At 49.5% G+C, this 12,625-nt stretch overlaps 1 protein-coding gene across 2 annotated transcripts in view; it reads right to left on the reverse strand.

Annotated features, from left to right (window-relative positions):
• Positions 1–9,139: 9,139 nt before the first annotated feature.
• Positions 9,140–12,625, reverse strand: part of SRP68 (signal recognition particle 68) — a 46,890-nt gene continuing 43,404 nt past the window's right edge. For both annotated transcript variants that reach the window (XM_066381261.1, XM_066381260.1), the window contains 3 exons: positions 11,279–11,354; positions 10,798–10,850; positions 9,140–9,974 (listed from right to left, as the gene is read on the reverse strand). In XM_066381261.1, coding sequence (XP_066237358.1) covers positions 9,747–9,974; positions 10,798–10,850; positions 11,279–11,354 — 357 coding nt within the window. In that variant the 3' untranslated portion in view covers positions 9,140–9,746. The remainder of the gene's footprint in view (positions 9,975–10,797; positions 10,851–11,278; positions 11,355–12,625) is intronic.

Genomic DNA, 12,625 nt, shown 5'->3' on the forward strand with positions numbered 1-12,625 from the left:
GGCAGAGCCCAGAGGGCGGGGCGCCCAAGCCTGTCTGACTCCCAGAGGTTTGGACTTGTCACACCCACAGGCCCAGAGGGAGCCAGCAGTGATCACACCCAGCTAGGGAAACAATTGGGCCCAGGAAGGACAGGGCTCCAGGCTGACAGAGACAGACTGACAGACACATGCACACACAGGCTCGGAGACAGAGGCTGGGCCTCAGAGCTCAGGCTCAGGCTAATGAACACCTCCTGCCAGTACTGCAGGAGGGCTACCAGGCGTTCTGCCAGGCGCCCCCTCCCCACCCTGGGCAGGAGGCTCTGGCTCCGGGCTCTCCACCCACCCCCAGGGCATCTAGGCTTCTGCCTCGTGTTCTCTTCTTACATGATGAGAAGTCACCCCAAACAACTGGCACAATGTAAAGCCAGGAGTCACGGCCAGGGCCATAGTCACAGCAGCCTTCTGGCCCATGCAGGTTCGCATAGGATTCGGACAGTCGGTAAAGAAACCATGGAGCCAAAAACTGGTGGGCCATAACCTTTAATCCTACCTTGCACCCGGCGGGCAAGTAAAAATACACACTGGGCTCCAAAACCCAGTCACACTCAGTGCTCACAAAGCCACTGACTTATCCGAGTTTCCTAGAATCAAAGGTTTCTAGCTCACCAACCTTATTCTCCTCAGTTCCCCATCTCCTTCCTTATCCCAGATACAAACTCTACACAGACTGGCATCTCACTCAGTACTCCGCCATCTTGGCTGCTTCTCCTGGCCTACTCCACGTGGCCTCCTTCCGCTGCTGGCTCTACTTTCTCTGCTCTCTCATGCTAACCTCAGGAACCAAGAGAGCAAACTCTCATTCCGTCCCCATTTTATAGTGTAGAAATCCAAACCCTTAATCCAATATACAAAACAGGGAAGTCTCTAATACAAAGTCACCCTCTGAGGCATGATAGGATTGTACCGCCCTACATCAAAAAGGGTAGGAAAGGCTTAATCCCAAAACCAAGCCCCAGGCTAAAGGATTCTGCCTGCCTTTAGCCCACCCTAACACACATTAATATCACCTGGGCGACAGCCTCCTCCTGTTATCTTTAACAAAGTGAGCATAATACATTTTATCTGCCCAACACACAAGGTACATTTTAAAAGTGGGTACCACCAGCTACCTTCTCAGAGCTTGAGTCAGCAGTCCCACCACCCCATCTTCGTGGCTGGCTCGTTTGTCCTGCCTGTCCGCGACTCCAGGGCCAGAAGCAGTGGGACATGCATGACTGGAATCCTCAGAAGAGTCTCAGGCCAGCTCCAGAGGGGCCAGGACTCCCCTGGACCCCTCCCCCAAGGACTCCTAGTGTTAGTTTTTAGGGGCTTCTACCGAGCCCCTGGTAAACAACTGTGCTTGGGTTTTCCTGCCTCTCCAGACTCTGTTCTCCAGAAGTGGCCCCTGGTGACTTTTGTGAAGTCAGATGGAGTGACTGACACAGGTGCCCGTTTATTGGACTTTTCCTCATGTTGAGTGCCAAAAACGGCATTTTTTTTGTTTTTGTTTTTTTACAGAGAGAGTCAGAGAGACGGACAGATAGGGACAGACAGGAAAGGAGAGAGATGAGAAGCATCAATTCTTTGTTGCAACACCTTAGTTGTTCATTGACTGCTTTCTCATATGTGCCTTGACTGGGGGCTACAGAAGAGCAAGTGACCCCTTGCTCAAGACAGCGACCTTTGGGCTCAAGCCAGGGATCATGGGGTCATGTCTGTGATCCCACGCTCAAGCCAGCAACCCCTCGCTCAAGCCGGTGACCTCGAGGTTTCGAACCTGGGTGCTCCACATCCCAGTCCGATGCCTTATTCACTGTGCCACAGCCTGGTCAGACCAGAAAGGTCATCTTGATAGCTGCCTTCTTCTGTGGTGGTCCCAAGGTCTTCAACGGAATGTGTCCCCCTCCGTTTTCAGGCACTTATTTTTATGGCCCAGTTTAAGAAGCCCCTTCTACCATTTTGCTGGAAGGAGGGTTTGAAGGGAGCAAGAGGAGGAATGAGTTCCACTGGGTTTGGAGCACTGGGACATCCTGGCAGGCCTAGCTGAGGGCAGAAAACATCTGGAGAAGAGAGACAGGGACAGAGCCCTGAGTTTGGCCACATGCCCCAGTGTGACAGAAAAGGCGCGAGTTTCTGCATCTTATAGACAAGCCCCTAAATTTGGCCCTGGAGGGGGAGAGAGGAGTCACCCATCAGAGCTGGGGGGGGCTGATAGTGGCAGTGGGGTGGGTGGGAGGGTAGCAAGAGTCCTGGACAGGACAAGCAGCAGTAGGGATGTGGAAGCAGTGTCCATTGTTCGCCCCCCACTGGCTGCAGTGGGATGAGATGGAAGGTGGGGCCCAGAGGCTACTCAGCCCTGGCCTCTCTTTTCACTTTGTTCCTAGATGACAATTTTCTTCTAACCACAAGTAGCATGCCTACAATCAACTGTTCTCAGAAAGGGGCCATTTGTTGAAATGACTGCAGGATCCAGGAGCCAGCCCTATCCACAGGCCTCTCATCCAAAACTAGTCAGCACACTTCCTTATTTTTGAGGTTAGGCAATGACTGGAAGAGCCGAGACTGGAGAGGCAGCCCTCAACCCACTGTCCTGCCTCCCTGGGGACTCGAGGCCCCTTCCTTGGAGGTGGTGACCATCGGAGGTAGGGACCCAGTGGGAAGACAATGTCCACACTCCATCCCTGGAGCAGGAGCAGCTAGGAAAGGCCCCTTTGAGCTGGACAGGGGAGAAGGCTGCAGCCCCCCAGTGGAAGGCAGGTGATGAAAGACAGCCAGGTTGGTCTCTGGAACATTTGATCTTTGCCTCGTTTGCAGAGCAGAAGCCCTCCTGGAAATGAGTGCCACAGGGGCCTCACACGCCCCGGAGACTAGGGCAGAAGCCCTCCTGGAAATGAGTGCCACAGGGCCCTCACACGCCCCAGAGACTAGGGCTGATTCACCCGCAAGGAAAACTAGAGCTGAATTCCTGGCGTGACTGTCTAATGCCTGAGCAAATCAGGACCCAGTCCTCGATAGGGGCCAACCTGCAGCAGGCAGGAACAGCCAGTCTGAGGAGGCCTCCACTCACTGAGGGACGTTCCTACTCAGGTGGCAGTGTCCTGTCCCCCAAAAGACAAAAAAAGACATAGGGTTTTAAAATGTGACCAAAAAAAAAAAAAGAAAGAAAAAGAAAAAAGACTTATTTAGAAGTTAGGAATGGACCTGTGCTGTCCCACACAGCAGCCATGAGCCCTGTGTGGCTCTTGAGCATTTGAAATATAGCCAGTGTGATCTGAGATGCGCTGTTGAATGTAAATTTCACACCAGATTTCAAAACTTCCTATGAAAAGGATGTATAACATTTCAATAATGTTTTATATCGATTACATGTCAAAATATTTTAGAGAAAGTTAAATAAAATGTATTTTTTTAAATTAATTTCACCTGTTGCTTCTTACGTTTTTAATGTGGCTACTAGAAAATTTAAAACTACAGATGTTGCTTGTGTTTGTGACTTATGTTATAGTTCTGTCCAACAGCTCTGATCTAGAAGCTGGGCCAGGCCCTGACTTTCAGCCTCCCTAGGCTTTACCCCTGACCTGTCTCTTCCTTTTGAACCAGGCAGGAGGCCCAGGACCTGGCTTCTTGTCCTGCCCCAGGCCCTTCCACTCACCTGGCATTTGCTTTCTCTGTGGATTGAGAGGTTGAGGTCACTTGATCCCAAGTTTCCCTCCAGCACTAACCAGCTATGACTTTGAGCGGCAGGTTGCTCACATCCCCTGGCCTAGAACTTTCAGGCAGGCTGATGCGGGCTACTTAGAGTTCATGAGACCTCAGGCTAGAGCAGGCCGCGATCAGAGCTGAAAGCAATACAGCTTCTGGCTCTGAGGCTGCCATGCATGCACGCACACAATGCATGCATACATGCAATGTACGCACCCATGCAGTTAGGCAATAGGGTGACACTTGGATAAGGTTACAGAGCTTAAGCTATCCACTATCCTCCAGCTCACAGGGCTCATGAGGGGAAGGGCATTCCTCTCCCTGCTGAAGCAGATGGTGGCAATTTCCTACTTTGCCCTGGGAGCCATAACCTGCCAGGCTCCCATATGCTCCCAGATCTGAACAAGCTTTGCCATCTCAGGAAATTGCCCTCTGTTTGTGCAAAAGCTCTGCCACCAGATCGTTGGAGCCAAGCTGCCTGATAACCTCTTGCCTTACCCTCCTTGGCTCGCTGAGGAGCAAAGGTCCCTCAACCAGCTGGGATGCAAGGACAAGGGCTGGTGGGGAGGGTAGTTAGAAAACGAGACTTCATCTGTCTTCAGGTGCCCCTGAAATTTGGGGCTCAGCCCAGACTCTAGGTCAGAGATGTCTAACAGAATTAAAACATGAGCTACAAATGCAATTGACATCTGTAGTTCTAAATTTTCTAGTAGCCATGCTGAAAAAGTAAGGAAAGTAGCAGCAACAACCCCAGGAATCCACAGGGCAGTCTGGAGAAGGCTCTCTCTGGGCTGTGGGTCTGCCCAGCAAGTCTGATAAAAAGAAATGCTGAAGGTTTGCCTGGAGAGAAAGTGACCAAGGCTTGCCTAACTAGAGCAGAACAAGCAGAAAAGGTGCTGGCTATTCCTCTTGGGCATTTTACAGGAAGAGTCCAGAGGAAGCAACTCAAACCAACAAACTCTGCCTGTATTGAGAGAATAGGGTTCCCAAAACTAGATGGCAAGACAGGCAACACAGAGGGGACCTCAGGTCAACGCTGCCTTGAGTACCTGCCCCTCTCTAGGAATGATTACCTTTCCCTAGCCTTGGGCAGCCATGATGACCTCAGTTCACCTGTGGCACCCGTGCTGGTACAGCCTACATCTCCAGGCCACAGTAGCAGCCCATGGCGCAAGCCATCCCTGAATTCCAGAAGTTTGCAGCTTGCCTATTCTCACTCAGCACCTGCTGGGCCTCCCAAGGGCTCTGGGCCACTCTGCCACCTTGAAGAATGGCTAGTCTTAATAGGTAGGTCTGGAGACCTGCAGCCCTATTGTGAAGTTCAGGTCTGATGGAGGCGGCTGACTAACCATGTGCCTCACAAGGTCAACAGCAAGGCATGGCATCTGGAGAGAGAGCTATCCTGGCTCTACTGAAGAGCAGCGGTTAAGTTGCACTGAGCTCTGTTCACTGATCCAAGAAAGAAAAAGGTTGCCTGACCTGTGGTGGCGCAGTGGATAAAGCGTCAACCTGGAAATGCTGAGGTTGCCGGTTCAAAACCCTGGGCTTGCCTGGTCAAGGCACATATGGGAGTTGATGCTTCCTGCTCCTCCCCCCTTCTCTCTCTCTCTCTCTCTCTCTTTCTCTGTCCCCTCTCTATAATGAATAAATAAAATCTTAAAAAAAAAATTAAAAAAAAAAAAAAGAAATGCATTGTGTTTAAAAAAAAAAAAAAGAAAAAGAAAAAGGTTTATAAAATGAACAAACAGAAAAAAAAAGTCTTCTTCATAGACTATTTTCCTAATTAATTAGTCTTTATTGCCAAGAAATTGGAAGGCACACAAGGGCATCTTATTCAACTCAAACTGTGTTCCTAATAACATTGCCTAGACCTAGTAGAACTCAGCTCCGGAGGGCAGAAGAGAAGGCAGCGCGGCCTGCTAAGAGAAGGGGGAGGCCAGGGTGAGTGGGAGGGTCTCCTCACCTCTCTGCTGCCCTGGCCCCACCAACTCAGGGCACAGCAGCCCACACTCACCGGACTCTGGGCCCAGACTGTTCCAGGGAGCCTCCTCACTGTAAGGCTGCAGTGACCGAGACTTTTCTACAAATTCAGCCCCAGCTAGGCAGGGGCTCCTCCCACCAGGTCGGTCCCAGGTCAGAGCCAGGACAGGGCTCAGGTGGGAATGAATGAATGTGGTGTTGTAATGCCAGCTCCCACCACAGGGCAATACTGAAAGGAAGGAGATTCACGCTTGTCAAATGCCTATTAGGTACCAAGCCCTCTGTACAATTTCTAAGAGAAACAGATGTGCCTGTCTTACAGATGATGCCCCCCCCCTGCATTCCACAGATGAAACAGAGCTCACTAATGTTACCACGTTTCACCAGTTACCTGCCTGTCAGAACTACCTCTTGCCAGATCCCTGGGGACAGTTCAGCCTCATAGGAAGGCTGTGGTTCTTTTACAAGTGGCTAGGGTTCAATCAACCATAGATTGAGCATGAGGACACACAGCTGCAGTTTATGGAGGTGAACAAAACCACCTGCTGAAAACAGAGACCAGAGAAGCAATTTCTGACACAATTAAAAGCACCACAGTGGGTAAGGCTGAGGGAGGAAAGCAGTGCCCGCCAGCCCGGCCCGAGTTCTCTACGGGCCTTGAACAGAGCTGCTAAGGCTACCACAATCATGCTGCCAAGTCAAAAGCAAAAACAAAAACACACCTCAGGTCCTTAGCTCAGTCCCTTGAGCAGCTTGAAAAGCTCAGACAAAAGGTTCCCACAAGTATTCCACCAGTATGCCATTTACGATTGTATTTTCTGACTTGTACCAACTAATATTGCAGCTAGCAACACTTGCAGTTACTGTGCCAGAAGGTACATCCCCGGAGGAAAGACCCCTGCTGCTAGGGGCTGTGCTTGACACCGCGTGCTACTGCCCCCCCCCCCCTCACCCGCCCCGCCCCCCACCACCGGCATCTCTAACATCCTGGATTCACAACAGGCTGGATTCTTCCAGTTAGTGTTGTAAGGATGCAGGCAGTTTCCAATTTATCTTTTTGCTTTGGAACATGGATAAACTTTCCATGTTAAATCTGGTTTCCATCTCCTCTGTAGCAACAAGTGTCTTTAAAAAAAATTAGAACCAATACATATTTTTGCTATCTTTGGACATTTTCCTAGACCTCTGAAGGGTCCAAGCTTTCCAAAGCCGCAGACAGCAATGTGCTGTTTAGAATTCTGTGATTAGTTAGCTGTGAGTGATGAACGATGCCACTGGTATGAACAATCAGCCCTGCAGTGATGATAGGACAGACAGTGCAGCCCACTCTCTAGTCCCTGGGGCCGTTTCCTCTCCTAGAGGCACAGGCCTCAGCTTCAGGAGGCAAGACTGACAGTGGTGCAGGGCCATTTGGGGCTGAGGGGACACTGCCACCCGATTGTGAAAGGCTCAGGTTGCCAGCAGGTGAAGGAAATGGAAGAAGCCCAGCAGTGTTTCACTTCAAACAGGGAGTCCAGAATTCTCACTTGGTTTAATGTAAAACCAGAGACAGCACATCACAATAATGCATATGAAAGGATAAAAGTCCAGTCCCAGCTGCCTTGTGTTCCCTTCTCCCAGAGTCCCCCGGGTTAAAGGCAAACTGGGCCAACTTGTCTTTTCAATGCCATGTTGAGCATTATCCACTGATATCTAAAGCCAGCTTTTCCCTGTCAACGATTCTACAGATCATGACCATCACCACCCAGTAGGTAGAAAAATAAAAATTAACACGGCAGCTCATAAGCATGTCTTAAAAATATAGACTGAAATGAGCTTCCCACCTGCTCTGGATCTGAGGAGAGTAGACGCTTACAGGACCCACACCTGCTAACAGTACTACAGCCCATCCTGGGGGAGGGACAGGAGCCCAAACAGCAGGAAAGTCCCCCTGCCCCCCGAACAAAGCAGATGTCCACATCCACTCCTTACATCTCGAGACATCATTGTATCAACTGCTCCCTGGAAAGGAGGAACCAAGTGGGCTCTGCCATTTCACTCTTGAATCGTCAGCCCAGGGCTTGACAATGAACTTGTTACCATGCGAGGTGAAAGCCGCTTCCCCGGCCTGAAGACTGGATTGGGTCCTGCTTTGGATATTCTATTGCCCATGACACAGCCTGTTTAATGTCCAGGGATCCTATGTGAAGAGATATGCAAGCTAACCGGAGACCTCAGCCCTGCCAGCTGTCCTCTTAGGTAATATATACTTGTAATACAAAACACATCTTGACAGCCTCACTGGCTGACTAGAGCCACTATGGTCACAGCCGCCAGCAGGGACACCAGAAGAAAGGGAATTTCTGATCACAGTTGTCCTAAGAAAAAGTGTAGGAGTGTGATTAGAATGGCTGATGCCAGAACTGTGAATACAAGATAAAGGGACAAGTTCTCAAAAAGATGAGGACAGAAGGAGCTTCTCCGCCCCAGTTCCACCCCCACAGTGCCACACACTTGCACAGGCAGGCTGGAGGACAGCCTGCATGGTGGGACCTTGAACTGGGCTCCTGGCACTGGAGGATAGCCCCGCTGTGGCAATGGCTGAGGCCAGCGCCAGGAGGTACGGGAGATATGGAACCTGGGCCACAGCCCTGGTGCCGTCAAGTGCACTGGGGAGCTGGAGGAGGGTGAAGGGAAGAATGAGCCCCCAACCTCCCTCAGCCCATTAGGCCCCAAGCTGTCGCAACCAAAATCCAAGACCACAACTGAAGACCATGTTATATTGCATGGCAGAGACCATGAAACTTTCAATTTAAAAAAATTTCAGCTTCCTGAGGCTGTGACCCAGTGTAAATCTTGGGGGAGGAGAGATCACATCTGTGAGCATCTTGAGAGTCCTTGACAATACTCATACTCTTCTCCCTTCTGCAGTTCACTGGGAAGACAAGAGGTACAAATGTGCCCATGGAGGGATTCATCTTGAAATAATGTTCTCAGATCTTTAGTCGTTCAAACTTCTCTTTAAGGGGCTCTAGTTGGCTCTGTCTGGACCACACTTAAGCCCGTTTCCTGTGGTGGATTCTCTTTCCTATGGATGAGTTTCCATCTCCAAAGGGATTTAGAAGTTTCAGGTCCATCTCATGCTTAAAGCACTTTTATTCTCTGCTTTCTCACATAGCTTTTGTGACTTATTATTGATGCTATAATAGAAATGAAAGAGTGACTAAGGAAAAAATAAAGGGGTAATGAAAGAAACTGATTCAAGTATAATGGCATCTAAACATTAGTCTGGAACTCTTTAGAAGCAGTGTCTGCAACACTCTCTTATCTGGCATCAGACATACCTGCATTGCCAGGAACTCAGGGTATACCTGAAAGACAGGTTTGTGCAACAAGGCCCCCAAAGAGAGACCTGGGACTGGATGTAAGTGAGGGCATGTAAAAAATGGGCACAGTCTCCAACATATTTGCCTTTTAATATAAGATTTGTTTTCATCATTTCTGAGTGTAACACATTTCTTCTAAAAATAGAGCTCTTTGCTTGTTCTGAAACTTCCACTTGGAGGTGAAGGGGGTAAGGCTGACTGTAATTCTTGGGTGACATTGCCAAAGGGTCCTAGTCACAAACAAACTTTTCAAGGGGGTCTGGATGCTCACAGCAAGGAGGAGTTCGTTTCAAATCCATGGTACTGAAGAAACAGGACAAAACATTCTGAACCCACATCTGTATCTGGTGTGAACCTCCTCCCTGAACACATTACTGACCAAAGGAAATCAATCACAGCTCACACAGGACCAGAGGGCAGTGGCCTTCCCCCTCCCCCAGAAGGAACAGACAGAGGGACCCTGCACACATGTACCAGAAGACAATAGGGTGCTCTCCTCGCACAGTGGTTAAGGATGTAAGTGCACAAATACACGAGACATAGGGATGCAGGGCTGAAGATCTTACACTCCCGCCCTGGGCCAATGTGGACCTGGATTTAATATCATGGAACTTGCTGGGGTTTCCTCACAATACAGATGGAATCAGAATCTTCCCTTGCCCCCAAGGAAGAGCCTGGTTAGCTCCTGAACCCAAAGATTCCCTTGATGTAGCCAGTGAGGCCACTCTTGGTCTTCTGCTCCAACTTGTCCTCAAGAGGTGGGAAAGCCACATGGTTGAGGGCCAGGTCAAAGAACAAAGGCTTGCACGGGATGGGCTGGAATCCTGGTGGGAAGTGCACGAGGTTGGCTTGCTTAGTGACGAGGGAAGGATCTAGGCAGAATGTCTCAAACCGTTCAATCAGAGGCTGGAAGTCAAAGCAAAGGGAGGAATCAGGGGTTAACCACAGACTAACGGGATGTTCACTATGTGTGAAGCACCCAGTTCAGGGCCTATATGTGCTGTCGCAGTGGTCCCCATAAATCTCCTATAAGGGAGCTACCATGTCCCAATTTCACAGCTGAGAGTCACTAACAGGTTAAGAAAGAGGTAGGCTAGGATTGCAGTACATACATGCTGACAGAGGTCCAAGTCAGAACTCTTAGGGGTGCTACTCTGCACAGCCAAGTCCCTAACCTTATTTGGGACCATCTAGATGACACCTAACAGCTTACACAGGCAGCTTTCAGGTTTTTGAGTAAAAGGGAGGGAAGTAGATTATTTCCTTAGGATTAAGGGTCCTCTGTTCCACCAATGTGTACACACACTCCCAGTAAATAATAAATCCTACTTCTTTTTTTAAAAGAATTTGTTTTTGTGACGAGACAGAGAAAGAGAGAGGGACAGATAGGGACAGACAGGAAGGGAGAGAGATGAGAAGTATCAATTCTTCGTTGCAACTCCTTAGTTGTTCATTGATTGCTTTCTCATATGTGTCTTGACAGGGGGCAGGGCCTACAGCAGAGTGAGTGACTCCTTGCTCAAGCCAGCGATCATGGGGTCATGTTTATGATCCCATGATTAAGCCAGTGACCCCATGCTCAAGCTGGTGAGACCACGCTCAAGCCAGGGACCTCGGGGTTTTGAACCTGGGTCCTCTGCGTCCCAGTCCGACACTCTATCCACTGCGCCACCTCCCGGTCAGGCTAAATGCTACTTCTTACTCATTGAAAGCCACAGTCCAGACTTACCTTATTGTCCTTGACTTGGGCGGCAGTATCTGTTTGGTGCAAGTCACTTGCATCTGAAAGTTTCACAGGGATTTGGTAAGGACAAGGACTTAGCAAGGTAGATTCACAAATGACACCTATCAATACGTAGCCTCAAAATTCCAAGAACAGAAGAGGCCGACCTGTGGGCGAGTTAGCCCTTTCCCTCCTGGGCCCAAGCTCTGTTCAGAAGCTGCGCAGAGCAAAGACAGTAAATCCCAGACCAGTGCCATCAGCCCCATGAAGCAGTGCACTGTATGGAAGATACAACTAGGGAAAAGGACAGTTTAATAGTTTCTCTAAATTCTTCCACACAGTTGGATGTCTTAATGCTCCACAGTAATGGCAGGGAAAATAAGAGCCTTACAAATGAACCTAATCGATGCCTTTCAATCTCCAAAGAGCAGTGTGGGGTGGAGGGCAAAGGATCAGCAGTGAATCTCTGGGAGAACAGGAGGCTCACCCAGGATAGCCGCCGCCTGCAGAGAGCATTTCTCCGACCTCACTTGCGTGATGAGCTCTTGCACATTGGGCAGGTCCTGCAACGATTCAGAAACCATGTACTCACGAGCCAGTCAGAGAAGCACACCAAACCAACCTGAGTTAGGCAATCCCACTGGTATTTTCATGGGATTTTAGACGTTTTAACCAATTCTCCTTATTACAAAAACACTAGCCTATTTCAAATGGGAAAAGTTAAACCATGGACTAAGTAATAATGCCTAGAAATAATGAGATTAATGATAATATTAATAAATTTATTATACATAAAATGCATTCATGCCAGGTGTTGTCCTGAGCAGTTTATGCTAATGATCCTGAGATGGTCTGTGCCCATTTTATAGATAAGACTGAAGCACACGAGCCTGACCGGGTGGTGGTGCAGTGGATAGAGCATTGGACTGGGACACGGAGGACCCAAGTTCTAGACCCCGAGGTCGCCAGCTTGAGCACAGACAGGCTCAGCTGGCTTGAGCAAAGCTCACCAGCTTGAGCCCAAGGTCGCTGGCTCGAGCAAGGGGTCACTCGGTCTGCTGTAGCCCCGGGTCAAGGCACATATGAGAAAGCAATCAATGAAGAACTAAGGTGTCACAACAAAAAATTGATGCTTCTCATCTCTCTCCCTTCCTGTCTGTCTGTCCCTATCTATCCACCCCACCCCCATCAAAAAAAAAAAAAAAGACTGAAGCATAGAAAGGTCAAGTAATATGCCCACTTGTACTCCCAGGGGCAGCAAAGCTGGGATTCACCTGGGCCAGCTGGCTCAAGTACAAGGCCATCATTTTCTTTCTTTTTTTTTTTTTGTGACAGAGAGAGAGAGTCAGAGAGAGGGAGAGATAGGGACAGACAGGCAGGAATGGAGAGATGAGAAGCATCAATTCTTCATTGCGGCTCCTTTAATTGTTCATTAACAACTTTCTCATATATGTCTTGACCCAGGAGCTACAGCAGAGTCAGTGACCCCTTGCTCAAGCCAGTGACCTTGGGCTCAAGCCAGTGACCTTGAGCTTCAAGCCAGTGACCTTTGGGCTCAAGCCAGCGACCATGGGATCATGTCTATGATCCCACACTCAAGCCAGTGACCCTGCACTGAAGCTGGTGAGTCTGCACTCAAACTGGATGAGCCTGCGCTCAAGCCAGTGACCTCAGGGTTTCGAACCTGGGTCCTCTGCGTCCCAGTCCGATGCTCTATCCACTGTGCCACTGCCTGGTCAGGCGAGGCCATTATTTTCTTGCCTCCACCTCTTACCTGACAATATTCAGAGTGATCTGATAAGGTCTGGATACTGCTAGACACCTCACAGCTCTA

Source organism: Saccopteryx leptura, chromosome 4 (assembly GCF_036850995.1).
Source record: "Saccopteryx leptura isolate mSacLep1 chromosome 4, mSacLep1_pri_phased_curated, whole genome shotgun sequence".
In the NCBI taxonomy this organism is placed as follows: domain Eukaryota; kingdom Metazoa; phylum Chordata; class Mammalia; order Chiroptera; family Emballonuridae; genus Saccopteryx; species Saccopteryx leptura.